General features: G+C 46.4%; 1 protein-coding gene across 5 annotated transcripts in view; it reads right to left on the bottom strand.

Moving 5' to 3' along the window:
• Positions 1–7292: 7292 nt before the first annotated feature.
• Positions 7293–14814, bottom strand: part of NCAM1 (neural cell adhesion molecule 1) — a 215364-nt gene continuing 207842 nt past the window's right edge. For 3 of the 5 annotated variants that reach the window (XM_075604034.1, XM_075604030.1, XM_075604031.1), the window contains one exon: positions 7293–9125. In XM_075604034.1, the coding sequence (XP_075460149.1) occupies positions 9112–9125 (14 nt within the window). In that variant the 3' untranslated portion in view covers positions 7293–9111. Of the gene's footprint in view, positions 9126–13137; positions 13894–14814 lie in introns of all 5 variants that reach the window. The other 2 variants (XM_075604028.1, XM_075604029.1) reach the window with 1 other exon arrangement.

The following is a 14814-nucleotide window of genomic DNA, read 5'->3' as shown; positions in this document are numbered from 1 at the left end:
ATTGCTAACTAGATTTGAGTCACTTTGTCTAGCAGATAGTAACACACCTGGACTGATATCTAAATTGTATGGATATTTTGTTAGCCCCCCTCCACAAATGAATCAAAAACTGAAATATATGTTACAATGGGAGGATGACCTGGGGGAGGTATTAGACATGGAAGACTGGAATGATATTTTTCAAAAAGTTGCCACATCATCAATGTGTATCACAATCAGAGAAAATGCCTATAAAGTTATGATGAGGTGGTACTTAACCCCCATGAGACTAGCTAAATTAATCCCAGAGTACCCAACTACATGTCCGAAAGGATGTGGAGTACAAGCCACATTTATACATATGTGGTGGGGGTGCCCATTCATAGCAGCTTATTGGCTGGAAATCAAAATGTGGTCACAAAGGTTTTTCTGTTTGTATCTACCAATGGATCCCTGGTTATTTCTTTTAAACAAACCATATTACCCCCTCACAAGACATGAAAATAAATTACTGTGCCATATATCTTCAGCCGCAAGAAGCGAATTAGCGGCAGTATGGAAACAAACAATTATTCCCTCAATTTCCAAAGTTAAAAATAAAGTCTGGCAGATTTGCTACATGGAAAAAATGGTTAGTCTTATTAACGACACCTACACAGATTTTCAGAAGGTGTGGTTACCTTAGATTCTGAGTGAAAATCAACAAGAAATTAATACCCACTTAATTTTGTTGTAACAAAAAAAAAGGGGAAAAAAAAAAGGATATTTATATTAACTGTGTGATAGAATATTTTATGAAATCTTGTTAGGTAAAATTGTAAATGAATGTGAACTTTCTCCCATCTCTATTTTCTGTACCCTTCCCTCCCCTCCCCCCCCCCCATTTTTTATTTTCTTCATTCCTCCCCTCTCCCTAAATTTTTTTTTATAAAAATTAAGTTTAAATAGTGTTAAAAAAATTAATATTGGCTTAAAGTGCAGTCTATCAGCTTTCATTTGAGGGTATTCACATCCAAATTGGAGAAATGGTTTAGGAATTACATCTCTTTAATATGTAGCCCCCTCTTTTTCAAGGGACCAAAAGTAATTGGACAATTGACGCAAAAACTGTTTCATGGACAGGTGTGGGCTATTCCTTTGTTATTTCATCATCAATTTAGCAGGTAAAAGGTCTGGAGTTGATTCCAGTTGTTGCATTCACATTTGGAGGCTGTTGCTGTGAACCCACAACATGCGGTCAAAGGAGCTCTCAATGCAAGTGAAACAGGGCATCCTTAAGCTGCAAAAAAAAAAGAAACCCATCAGAGAGATAGCAGGAACATTAGGAGTGGCCAAATCAACAGTTTGGTACATTGAAAAGAAAAAAAAAGAACGCACTGGTGAGCTCTGCAACACAAAAAGGCCTGGACGTCCACGGAAGACAACAGTGGTGGATGATCGTAGGATCCTTTCCATGGTAAAGAAAAACCCCTTCACAACATCCAGCCAAGTGAAGAACACTCTCCAGGAGGTAGGCATATCATTATCCAAGCCTACCATAAAGAGAAGACTTCACAAGAGCAAATAAAGAGGGTTCACCACAAGATGCAAACCATTCTTAAGCCTCAAGAATAGAAAGGCCAGATTAGACTTTGCCAAACAATATCTAAAAAAGCCAGGCCAGTTCTGGAACAGCATTCTTTGGACAGAGGAAACTAAGATCAACCTGTACCAGAACGATGGGGAGAAAAAAGTATGGAGAAGGCTTGGAACGGCTCATGATCTGAAGCATACCACATCATCTGTAAAACACGGTGGAGGCAGTGTGATGGCATGGGCATGCATGGCTTACAATGGCACTGGGTCACTAGTATTTATTGATGATGTGACAGAAGACAGAAGCAGCCAGATGAATTCTAGTGTATAGGGATATATTGTCTGCTCTGATTCAGCCAAATACAGTGAAGTTGATTGGACGGCGCTTCACTTTACAGATGGACAATGACCCAAAACATACTGCGAAAGCAACCCAGGAGTTTTTTAAGGCAAAGAAGTGGAATATTCTGCAATGGCCGAGTCAAACACCTGATCTCAACCCGATCGAGCAAGCATTTCACTTGCTGAAGACAAAACTTAAGGCAGAAAGACCCACAAACAACCACTGAAGACAGCTGCAGTAAAGGCCTGGCAAAGCATCACAAAGGAGAAAACCCAGCGTTTGGTGATGTCCATGCGTTCCAGACTTCAGGCAATCATTGCCTGCAAAGGATTCGCGACAAAGTATTAAAAATGAACATTTTATTTATGATTGTGTTAATTTGTCCAATTAAATTTGAGCCCTTGAAATAAGGGGACTGTGTATGAAATGGTTGCAATTCCTAAACGTTTCATACAATATTTTTGTTCAACCCCTTGAATTAAAGCTGAAAGTCTGCACTTCTATTGCCTCTCGGTTGTTTCATTTCAAATCCATTGTGGAAGGCGTACAGAGCCAAAATTATGAAAATTGTGTCCGTGTCCAATTATTTCCAGACCTAACTATATATATATATAAATATACACACACACATACACACACACATAATTTGATATAATCCTTGTGATGTTATGTCTGGAATCTCGGCCCAATGAATTTTTCTGAATATTGTATGCAGTATAAAATGAAATAGACGTGTACAAGTCGCTAATTGTGGTGTTCTGATACTAGTTCACACCAACTCCATCACTAAAGTGGTGGGCGTTTCGCTGTATTGTAAGGACAAAAGACTGAGAAAATGAGCTCAAGAACAAATAGCGCAAAGGACGAGAGACGGGTTTTTTTTTGTAACTTTTATTGAACACAAGTATTTTGACAGAATGCAAAGTCAAAGTTCTCAGTTAGTACTCAGTATTTACAGCAGTGAGAATGGGAATAAAGGCGGGAATCAAGGTTTCACTCGGTAAAAAGTTTTGTAACAAGAGAGCAGGGGCCCCCGAAGTAGGGAATGCTGGGTAGGGGTGTGAATGGAGGCAGTCTGAACCAGGATAGATACCTGGCCTCGGGTTAAGGACAGGCCTTATCCAGCGGTCCTATCGAAAAACGGATAACCACAAACCTTTAGCCCGAGGAATGAGCACATCGTGTCACATTAAAAACAAAATAACACTCGACTATCCAAAGGACGCAATGTAGAGATGCTTTCTTTTGCAGATTGATAAATATACAGGTGCCTAAACATTAGAATAATACATATGTACTTATACAGGACGTATATATATATTATCGGACGTAAGGAGGAATTCTTGGTCCCTAAGGAGAGAAAGCATCAGGGAATCTGTTTCAAGTGTTTAACAAAATATGACTGGACACAAGGTCGGGCGACTGAATTTGTTCCGGCCAGAAGAGGTGTTTGACATTGTACAGTATGTGTTGTTCTCTTGGAAAGCAGCGTTGTAAAAGGGAGATGTGAAAATATATCCCTTAAAGCAGGGTTGGGCAACTGCAGTCCTCAAAGGCCACCAAACAGGTCAGGTTTTCAGGACATCCCCGCTTCAGCACAGATGGTTGAATCAAGTCTAAGCTTCAGCACAGGTGGCTCAGTCTTTGACTGAGCCACCTGTGCTGAAGCAGGGATATCCTGAGAACCTGACCTGTTGGTAGCCCTTGAGGACTGGAGTTGAGCAGACCTGGAGCCTGGTGAGCTGCCACACGGGACTACGTCAGACTTTCTTCGTTTTGTTCTTTGTACTCCTGTACACATTTATGTACAACGTTACTGCCTTCAGATCAGGTGATCCCCAAACGTGAACACGCCTGCGCGAATAGATTCCCAGGGGGCGGGGCGAGAGCGGGGCTCGAAGTGTATGTGTAACCGCAGAACCATCGCCAGTCACTAAATACAAACTACGTGTGTTGGACACAAAACCGAGCCCGGACTTCTACAAAGCATGGCCAGTTAAACCCAACAAGAGGAACAGATGCTCTTAAAAAAACAACAACAAAAACCCTCCACCCATTGCCGCATTAAACAAGTAGGCGTTTGAATTCCACCATTTCCCTCCCTAGTAGCGCGAGATAAAACACAAAGGATCGTGGGAAATAAAAACTCCATTCTTTCTTCAGGTTGAATTGATCGAGCAATGTTCACTGTTCAGACAGCATCATTGTAAAACAAGAACAAGCCCCCCACCTTTTTTTAAATGTATTTTAATCACCGGTGACTGCTGCGTGGCAAATCATCGTTAAAGGCAAAGGAAAAACGTGTAGTAGATTTGAAAGCAACGTGTCATTTTCTTGACATTAGCAACCGCCAGGATTTCCTGCGCTATTTCTTCAAGGTTTCTACGCTTTGTTTTAATTTTAACTAGCCAATCCACTTTTTCCACCACCAAACTATATGTTCCTGATGTCTGAAACTATGACAAAAAAAACACATTTCACACTAATATTTACACATGTACTGTGCACAAGCTGACAGCAGAATGGGGGGAAAGGGTTTCTCTTGGTTTTTTTTTACATTTTCATATTTTTTTTTTTTTTTTTAATACAAAGGGCCTTGTACCCTCCCCTTCACGGAAAAGTAACAGAGAAATTGTGTCTATAAAGCAAATATATATAAATCGTTCACCATGTTAACACAGGGGAAAGTGCTTGAAATGGTTTTGTGAATCCAAGAAAGGAGCAATGTGAATTAAAAAACAATAATAATGTTTGGAACTGGGAGGACATGCCATGTTTTCTAAGTGGCGGCAAGCACAGGCTTTGCACGGCTTACCAAACACGGCCAACAAACTTTATTTTTTATTGAATATTTTCGTAAACCCCGAAGCAGAGAACCGTTTCTGCCGACGCGCTTCATGGATTTGGTCACTTAAGGAAATTACCTGGTATTTTAACAGTCTGCGTCGGCATTTTAATCCGCACCTTTCCAGCGAAACATTACTTTTGCACACGAATCTTTAAAGCAGGGGGTCTCAAACTCAGTCCTCAAGGGCCACCAACAGGCAAGGTTTTATGGATATCCCTGCTTCAGCACAGGTGGCTCAATCAGTGGCTCAGTCGAAGCAAATCGTTTTTTCCTTGAAAATTCTTAACGAGGGAATCCAAGCGTTTTTATTTATTTTTATACATAGGATTGAAGCCGGGGGGGGTCTCAGGAGCAGCGGGTCCCATTCATTTCAGCTCTGGGGTCCCCCTGCTTCCGGCAATAGACCTCCGAAGGGGGTGCCGGTAGCCGCACCGGCTGGGTATCTGGGGGTTCACGTTACGGCCGCTTTTTGAAGCTCCCACACCCTGCTGGCCAATAGGAAGCCGCGATATCATCCAGTGCAGGGCTTCCTATTGGCCCACGTGATGCGGGAGATGGCGGCACGCGCTTCAGAGAGGTCTGTACAGTATCTCCGGAAGCAGGGGTTCCCCGAAACTGAAATTACTGGGGTTCAGCTCCGGAGACCCCCTGCTTCAATCCTACATATAAAACAGCGCGGGGATTGCCTCTTTAAGCACATTTTGAGATAAAGAAGCTATGTATGGATTCATTTTTAATAACATTGAGAGCGCCTCTTATTATTCTCCATCTGGGAATGGCCAAATCGTATATGAACTATATTATTTAGGTTTCAAAAGCGTATATATAAAACTACACCTATAAAGAATGGTTACATTAGTCCAATAAAAGGTAACGCTACCTGCAAAATCTGGGTTGAAAAGGAAGGCGAGAGATGAGATACATGTGTATGTAGGGACACGTTTAATGCATTGTGTGTGCGTCTGCGCGGGATCACAGCTGGAATGCAACTTTTATTATTCGCAAAATTAAACTGGAACAAACGACTGTAAACATCCATTTTTCCCCTCAAAACATCTCATAGCAAAGCACGCATGCTAATAATCTAATATATATATATATATTTATATATACCATGTCTATTTAAACAAAAGAAAAAATGCAGTTACGCAAAACCTCCATCCAAAAATAAAATGTTCGAACACCAAAAAAAAAAACCATAAAAAGGAAGAATAAAAGGTTGTAAACACTGCGCGCGAGGGAAATATTACCCCCCCCCCCACCCGAGGGAAATATTACCCCCCCCCCACTCGAGGGAAATATTACCCCCCCCCCCCCCAAAAAGGATTTTAAACAAATGTGCATGTGAATACTGAAATATAAAGAAAAGCTGCAATATACATTTGGCATCCTAAGAAAAGGAAACGTAAAAATCAAAATCCCGAAGCGTCGTCCCCGGCAACCGTCTGATTCATCCACTCCGATTTTTATATATATATATATCTTTTACAGTACTTTAAAGCAGGGGTGCTCAAGCCCACCTCAACAGGTCAGGTTTTCAGGATATTCCAGCTTCAGCACAGGTGGCTCAATCAAAGGCTCTGTGGAAGACTTATTGAGACCCCTGTGCTGAAGCAGGGACTGTTTAAGCCCCCTGTGCTGAAGCCAGAATATCCTGAAAACTGACCTGTTGGAGGGGGGGGGGGGGGGGTTGAGAACAGGAGTTGAGAGATGGGTTACTCACTGAACTGCAATAGTGCTGATCAGGGGCACGTCTCATGGACACCCCCAATGATGTCAATCGGCGTTTCGGTGCTAAAATGCCCCCACTGGCACTATTGCAGTTGATGGAGAGTTGTGTTTAATATATGTGTGCGTGGAAACCAGTTTGCCCAGCAGGTGAGGAGCAGATATACGAAGCCATGAGAGGAAATAAGGGGCACGGAGATCTGGTAATGCTGTACTCGCCAAAGAAGGTAACGCAGGGTTAACGTGTGTTACCGACTCGTTAACAACCTAGCATTATAAAGCATGAACGGTAGGGAAAGTGATATGCGGTTCAGCAGCTGGTATAAAAATCCCCTACTTACAAGGCTCCGGCAACGTTAAATGCCTATTGAAACGCTAACACAGGCCTGTGTGAGAGCAGGAGGTGGGCAACGCCGGCCACCAACAGGTCAGGTTTTCAGGATATCCCTGCTTCAGCACTGGTGGCTCAATCAGGATTCAGCACAGATGGCTGTCTTTGACTGAGCCACTGATTGAGCCACCTGTGCTGAAGCATGGATGTCCTGAAAACCTGACCTGTTGGAGGCCCTTGAGGACTGGCGGTGCCCACCCCCTGGAGTAACTCCAGGTATAACTTTCTGCCCTGCGTCCTTCCCTCTCCCACAAGCGCCCTATTTCTGCGTCTGGCTGCGAGGAACGCCAAGGCTCACATAAAGCCACGTTATGTCCGAGTACGCCATCAAACTCAGGTCGGTTACAGGTCCTTATTTAGGTAACTTTGCCCTGATCTTACAGAGTTTCATGAGTCTGGGCCATGGTGGGATGTAACGTAACAAAGTCTCGCCCTGTATACACACAACTCCAAGATCTGATAGAAATTAACCCCTTTGTTGCTAGACATTTTAATAGTTTTTTTTTTTAGAAAGCACGAGGGGAAAAAATATATATATTTTTAGTTAAGGTTTGCGGGAGTGAAACAGCAAAATGTTAACGACTGCATCTAATTAAAGGTCGGAACCTCATGCTAAGATACAGGATCTCTGCTTAACGAGGAAAGTAGAACCTATTATTTGAACGTATTCCGTTTTACCCATTGTCAATATCATCTTTGCTAACAGATGCCTTCCTTACTATACCTTAATTCAGGGTGCGCAGCCTTTTTCTCCTGCGCTCCCCTGCCTGCTCTCCAAACCCCCCCACCTTTACCTTGTCTCTGGCGTTCTGACATGTTTCCAGAAGCCGCCGAAGACAAGGTAAGGGACCTTAGAAGGGCCTCGCGTGCGATCCTGGGCATTTCAGTTCAAGGCTTTGGGAAAGAAAGTGGGGCCTCTGTAAACTCCGTCCCCCCCTTGAAAATCTCACGCCCCGCACCCCAGTTTGCGCACCCCTGCCTCAATATCCAAAGCGACAAGTTACAATAAGATTGTGAATTACAGTGGGATATATATATATATATATATAAAAAAGATCACAGTGACCATTACTTCCTCCTCCTCTATAGCAAAGTACCCCTCTATAGCACACCCCCTCCTGTATTACGCACAATAGGTAGGTTCCTGCTGCTGGAAGCAGGAGTGGAGGAGCTGCGAGATGAGGCCAGAACAGAGAGAACGAATTTCCGTAAAGAATGAAACTGTGTCAGAGGAACAAGCAATAAGGCCGACAGACTCATTTTCCAACCGTATTAAAAAAAAAAAAAAGACTCAAGACTTTTAGGACAAAACACAACAATAATTTGCATTTCTCTTCATTTGTGTATGTGACAAAGAGCGGACGCATCGTTTTATAAAAATGGGACATTTTAAATACAAGCTTCTTCATTGCCAGAGGGTCCGACAAATCTACGGTTCTCAACTCCGTCCACCAACAGGTCAGGTTTTCAGGCTATCCCTGCTTCAGCACAGGTGGCTCAATCAGTCCCAGCATCAGCACAGGTGGCTCAATCAGTGGTGACGGAGTCTTTGACTGAGCCAGCTGTGCTGAAGCAGGGATTATCCTTAAAATCTGACCTGTTTTTTGGGTGGGGGAGGGGTGGGGGAAAGGGTGGTCTTGAGGACTGGCGTTGAGAACCCCTGCACTACCGGCATCACTGGCGTAAAACCTCGTTGAACGGGACACGCCAATCCCCCGGCTCTTCCAGACCGCGGCCTCCTTCACGATAAATATTCGTTACGAAAATAAACTGGGTCGCGCTCGCCGTTTTCAGGGCTCGAGGCGGGATTTCCAACCTAACGACATCTCCCCCTTTGTGACTTTTGTTCGTAGAAAGCGCGTGCGCGCGAGAGACAAACCCTTTCTATAACTTGCGACAACAACAAAACAAACAAACAGATTTTCTTTTTAAAAGAAAAAACAAAAACAAAAAATGTTTTAAAAAGCAAGAACAACAAAGGCCAAAACTTCATAGGAATGATGAAGTGCGTGTGTGTGTGCGTGTGCGTGTGTGTATGTGTGCGCACCTCACTCGTAAATGGCTAGGGTAAGGCTCTTCTGACATTATTTGTATTATCCACTTCCCCCGTTCCCATATAACGCCCCCTCCCCAGGAGAGATTATGCTTTACTCTCGTCCACGTTTCTTTGCGTGGCTTCGGTGGGAACTGTTTTGACTTCTGCAGGGGAGATCTTGGCGTCTGTTTCCTTGGTCTTAGAGTTCTCTTCTACTGGGGCCTTCCTGCGAAACCAAAAACAAACGGAAGATAACGTCAGCAGAGGCGCGGCCAAGAAGGACAAGGAAATACAGGCTCGCACGCGGGGTCCACTTAATGGATGCTTATAAGACTGAGGACCGTGATTACTAAGCGGAGCTAAGCCATAGGAAGCAACCTTACGTGCAAGTGACTGAGCCGTAAAGTGTTATATGGCATAGCACCATTCAGTCAATATGGGCCTAAACATGCTCATGTTCCCAGGAGAGACCGTTGTTCGCGACATTGGTACACGACGGGCGGCTTTAAAACACAGGGGGAAAATACAATGACAGAATTGCTGCAAAGCGGGAATAAGTAAATGACCAGGGACATACTTCACAAGGAAGATCAGACGTATTTCCTTTTCACATGAAGGCTTTGCTTTTATAGCATTTCTTCTTCTTTTGAATTGACTGACAAAATGCTAAAGAATAAAAAATAAAAAAGATGGCGGCCTTGTGTTGCAAAGGTCACATGGACAGACGCCACGCTGCTATTTAGAGCTAGAGCAGATGGGAATATGGGTTAGTTAGGGGAGCCGGAGCAGGGGCATTTAATGATGTTTCCCCCCTTTCTTCATTTCCAGTCACAGGTGTGTTGGTTCTAAAAAAGACTTTGGTTTTAATTTTGTATTTGTAAAATATTACAGTGGGGACAAATAAAAAAATATCAAAATTCAAAGTGTGGTACCCACCCTAAAATATATGTATATGTGTGTGTGTATATATATACACATATATATATATACATGGAGAGAGAGAGAGAGAGAGAGAGAGAGAGAGAGAGAGAGAGAGAGAGAGAGAGAGAGAGAGAGAGAGAGAGAGAGAGAGAGAGAGAGAGAGAGAGAGAGAGAGAGAGAGAGAGAGAGAGAGATGTGAGTGATACGGGGAGGATTGGTGACATTGGCAGGAAGTGGCTGACGAGGTGGGAGTGGCTGACATGAGGGGGAAGTGGCTGACATGAGGGGGAAGTGGCTGACATGAGGGGGAAATGGCTGACATGAGGGGGAAGTGGCTGACATGAGGGGGGATTGGCTGACATGAGGGGGAATTGGTGACATGAGGGGGAATTGGTGACATGAGGGGGAATTGGTGACATGAGGGGGAATTGGGTGACATGAGGGGAAGTGGGTGACATGAGGGGGAATTGGGTGACATGAGGGGGAATTGGGTGACATGAGGGGGAAGTGGCTGACATGAGTGGGAATTGGGTGACATGAGGGGGAATTGGGTGACATGCAGTGCGGAGTGGATGACTTGGGAGGGAGTGAAATGGGGGGGGGGGGGGGGCTTCCGACCTCCTCCGGTGCAGCTGTATGGTCTGAAGGGGTTAAATACAAATCAGAAGCCTCCTCTCTCTTGCTGGCTCCGCCTCCTCTTATTATGTGGTTCCTATGCCAGAGGGGTGTGGGGGGGGCAGCAACAGTCAGGAAACCCCCAATCTGCAGTTAACCCCCTGTGGACTCCACAGCAGCACGGGACGGGTCAAGAAAAGAGTATCTGGGAGGTACTTTATGAACGGGAGGGTCCCTGCTCTTCTCCTGACCACGTCTTACCTCATACCGCCCCACGCCACAGGTGGCATCAGGTAGTGTGGGGTAGAAGGAGGTAACAGATTCAGGCCCATAGAGCAAAGCTACGTTTGGTTCAACTTGTGAGTTTTACGGGGGCTTGAATTTTGCCCATCACCTCCGAACTGCCCTCCTGAGACACTACCATTCAGGACGTGTTAACTATTAGGGTGGCATCAATTTATATGCTGCCAGATGGGCTTGCTGCTAAACACAGAAAGCTTAAAGACTGTCGATGTAGTGATACATATATATTCTTATTAACTCTGAACCATAGAGCGGTATTGATCCCTGGCTGTTCTGTACTATCCCCTGGAGGAATCTCTGTATTAATCCCCTAACTCAGCAGCTTGGCAGCCTGGGGAGTAGGATCCCAAACTGCGGGCATATGTGAGAAGTGTGTACCTGGGTGCAGGTCTGGGTGTGAGTTGGGGTGTACCTGGGGACAGGTCTGTGAGTGAGTTGGGGTGTGCCTGGGGACAGGTCTGGGTGTGAGTTGGGGTGTGCCTGGGGACAGGTCTGGGTGTGAGTTGGGGTGTACGTGGGGGCAGGTCTGGGTGTGAGTTGGGGTGTGCCTGGGGACAGGTCTGGGTGTGAGTTGGGGTGTACCTGGGGACAGGTCTGGGTGTGAGTTGGGGTGTGCCTGGGGACAGGTCTGTGTGTGAGTTGGGGTGTGCCTGGAGGCAGGTCTGTGTGTAAATTGAGGTGTACCTGGGGGCAGGTCTGGGTGCGAGTTGGGGTGTACTTGGGTGCAGGTCTGGGTGTGAGTTGAGGTGTACCTGGGGGAAGGTCTGGGTGTGAGTTGGGGTGTACCTGGGGGAAGGTCTGGGTGTGAGTTGGGGTGTACCTGGAGGCAGGTCTGGGTGTGAGTTGGGGTGTACTTGGGTGCAGGTCTGGGTGTGAGTTGGGGTGTACTTGGGTGCAGGTCTGGGTGTGAGTTGAGGTGTACCTGGGGGCAGGTCTGGGTGCGAGTTGGGGTGTACTTGGGTGCAGGTCTGGGTGTGAGTTGAGGTGTACCTGGGGGAAGGTCTGGGTGTGAGTTGGGGTGTACCTGGGGGAAGGTCTGGGTGTGAGTTGGGGTGTACCTGGAGGCAGGTCTGGGTGTGAGTTGGGGTGTACCTGGAGGCAGGTCTGGGTGTGAGTTGGGGTGTACCTGGAGGCAGGTCTGGGTGTGAGTTGGGGTGTACGTGGGGGCAGGTCTGGGTGTGAGTTGGGGTTTACCTGGGGGAAGGTCTGGGTGTGAGTTGGGGTGTACCTGGGGGCAGGTCTGGGTGTGAGTTGGGGTGTACCTGGGGGCAGGTCTGGCTGAGTTGGGGTGTACTTGGGGGCAGGTCTGGGTGTGAGTTGGGGTGTACCTGGGGGCAGGTCTGGGTGTGAGTTGGGGTGTACCTGGGGGCAGGTCTGGGTGTGAGTTGGGGTGTTCCTGGGGGCAGGTCTGGGTGTGAGTTGGGGTGTACCTGGGGGCAGGTCTGGGGTGTACCTGGGGGCAGGTCTGGGTGTGAGCTGGGGTGTACCTGGGGACAGGTCTGGGTGTGAGTTGGGGTGTACCTGGGTGAAGGTCTGGGTGTGAGTTGGGGTGTACCTGGGGGCAGGTCTGGGTGTGAGTTGGGGTGTACCTGGGAGCAGGTCTTGGTGTGAGTTTGGGTGTACCTGGGGGCAGGTCTCTGTGTGAGTTGGTGTGGTGTTACTAAGCATCTGGTCTGTGCCTGTCCTAACTATCATGAATAAGAGATTACTGGTTCCCTTAGAGGCGAGACAGCACATTGCTGGAGTGAATACCTTGATATTTTGTAGCAGGACAATTGTTGAAAGAAATGGTTTGGGAACCACTGACCTAAACAGATCTATAAGTATTGTTTATCCTACAGTATGTGCTGCAATAGCAGATGTGGAAAAAGAAGGACAGGTAACATATTATCTACGTTCCCTGCTTTTGTTGAGAACATCAATGACCAGAGCGACATGTTACACACCGTTCCAGCAGCGGAGAGGGTAGTGATCCAGGTTTAAGATGATTTAGAACAGCATCTGTAAAAACGAATGCTAGCGGGGTCTCACAATGTATTTTCCCGAGATAAGCATCGGTTAGTTCAAGGGGGCTCAACACCAGTCCTTAAGCCCCTTCAACAGGTCAGGTTTTCAAGATATCCCACCGAAAGCACAGGAGGCTCAGTCGAACGGCCAAGGCTCTGATTCAGTCACTTGCGCTGAAGCAGGGACTGATTGAACCCCCTGTGCTGAAGCTGGGTTATCCTGAAAACCTGACCTGTTGGGTGGCGTGGGGCACTTGAAGAATGGAGTTGAGCCCCCCAGTTAGTTGACTAAGCCAACGAAGTCTGAAAAGACGACAGTTCACAACACAACACAGCACAGCACCAATGCACAACAACACAAGGCAACCAACAGGGGATTAAGAGAGGCCATACTCTGTCTTTGCTGAAGCAGGCGGTACAGAGGTGTCTGCAGTGGAAGAAGCCACCTCAGGAGCTTGCCCACTAGCCACAGCGGCAGGAGCAGCAGTTCCAAGAGCTGCAAAAACATCCTTTGCAAGGTCAATTTCGGTGGGCTTGAAGGTCCCTCCATCAATTTGAAAGTCCTCACTGTGGGAGGGATTTTTGTTGCTGAGGGAAGTAGCCTCGTTCTTAGTGGCCTCTGTTGGGCTTTTCACTGTGCTGGGCTGTGCCGCTTCCTTTTCTGGGCTTTTGATACCCGGTGCTTCCTGCTTCACCTGCTTCGGCTCAGGAGTAGCCGGGGGGCTAGTGGCATTCGTTGGGACTGCGGCAGGCGGCTTGCTGTTGGCTTTGGAAGCCTCAGCCACATTGGTGGCAGCACTGGGATTAAGGACTCCCCCTTGATTAGGCAGGGTGTTAGGAGATGGATTGTTAGTAGACGGGGTGTCACTGAGATCTACCAGCGGAGCAACCTTTGGAGTGGAGGCGGGAGGAGGCGAGGAGGCAGAAGGAGCCTCGGCTTTGGAAGGAGTTGCCTGAATGGACTGCACGGAGTTTGAGTCAGGAGCAGAAGAGGGTGGTGGGCCAGTGCTGGAAGTGAGAGTGGTGGTCTCACTGGTGGGGCTGTTCTGAGCAGTGGCAAAGGTTTCAGTGATAGTGTCAGAGTTAGTGGTGACGGTGGTGACAGAAGGCAGCATGTCCTCGACAGTAGCTGTGGTGTCAGCTGGGTGCCTGAGAGAAGCACAGGAGCAGAGAGAGAGAGTAGACAATGAAGAAAACGAGTAACAGAAACGCAAGAAAGCAACACACGCATGCATATTACAGAGCAGCACGTTGTGACGGGCACACACTGAAGACAACACTCAAGTGGATTATTGGATTTAGACACAACTGTTAGAGCCATACTGGAAACAGGCAAGCAGGAAAAAGAGGAAGTACATTATTATTTTCGGTTAGTATATATATTTTTGGGGCGAGGGTCAACCACCCCTCTTACATTTCCGTGGACGTTTGGTAAACTAATTGCATAAGGACGAGTTGTCACCCTGCGAGTGAAAATGGTTTGTCTGATTCCAACGTAAGTTGGCTACATCCGAACGTTCATGTCTGGAAAGAGGTTGGGGTTGAAGCTTGTTTCCTTTCCAGGGTTGGAAAAGAATATTTACGAAAAGTCGCGGTTATTACTCTCCCCCTGAGAATTCCTTGCAAGGTCCAACTTCAAAAGTCCCCCTACCCCCCCCCCCCCCCCATTTTCACCAGCTGGAACTGAAGAGGGTCTCTTCCCTTTCCCTGACAACACCGAAAACTGCATAAGTGACCACACTGCTATCCCCTCCCAATCTCTGTATGGAGAGCAGGAGAGGGTGTTATTCCATAGAATCTGGCGGTCATCTACTGTTAAATCTGAGGATCCCTTCAAAATACTTTTGTTAAGGGGTAATTCATATAACGAACGCTGAGGTGAGCTATTAGTGCATTCTAGCATATTTTGGCCCATCTAAAAAAATGCACATTTATTTTATAAGTGATACAAATAATATGCTCTTCTTGGTGGAAAAACAGCAGCATCATAAAATCAACATTGACCTTTAGTAACTAATAAAAGCAGAACAACCATACGTGGCTTAAATACCATAACGCAACCTCTTAAAT

The sequence above is a fragment of the Ascaphus truei genome, chromosome 6, assembly GCF_040206685.1.
Source record: "Ascaphus truei isolate aAscTru1 chromosome 6, aAscTru1.hap1, whole genome shotgun sequence".
Taxonomy (NCBI): domain Eukaryota; kingdom Metazoa; phylum Chordata; class Amphibia; order Anura; family Ascaphidae; genus Ascaphus; species Ascaphus truei.
The sequence above is the reverse complement of the archived record's forward strand: the minus strand, read 5'-3'. Positions and strand labels throughout refer to the sequence as shown.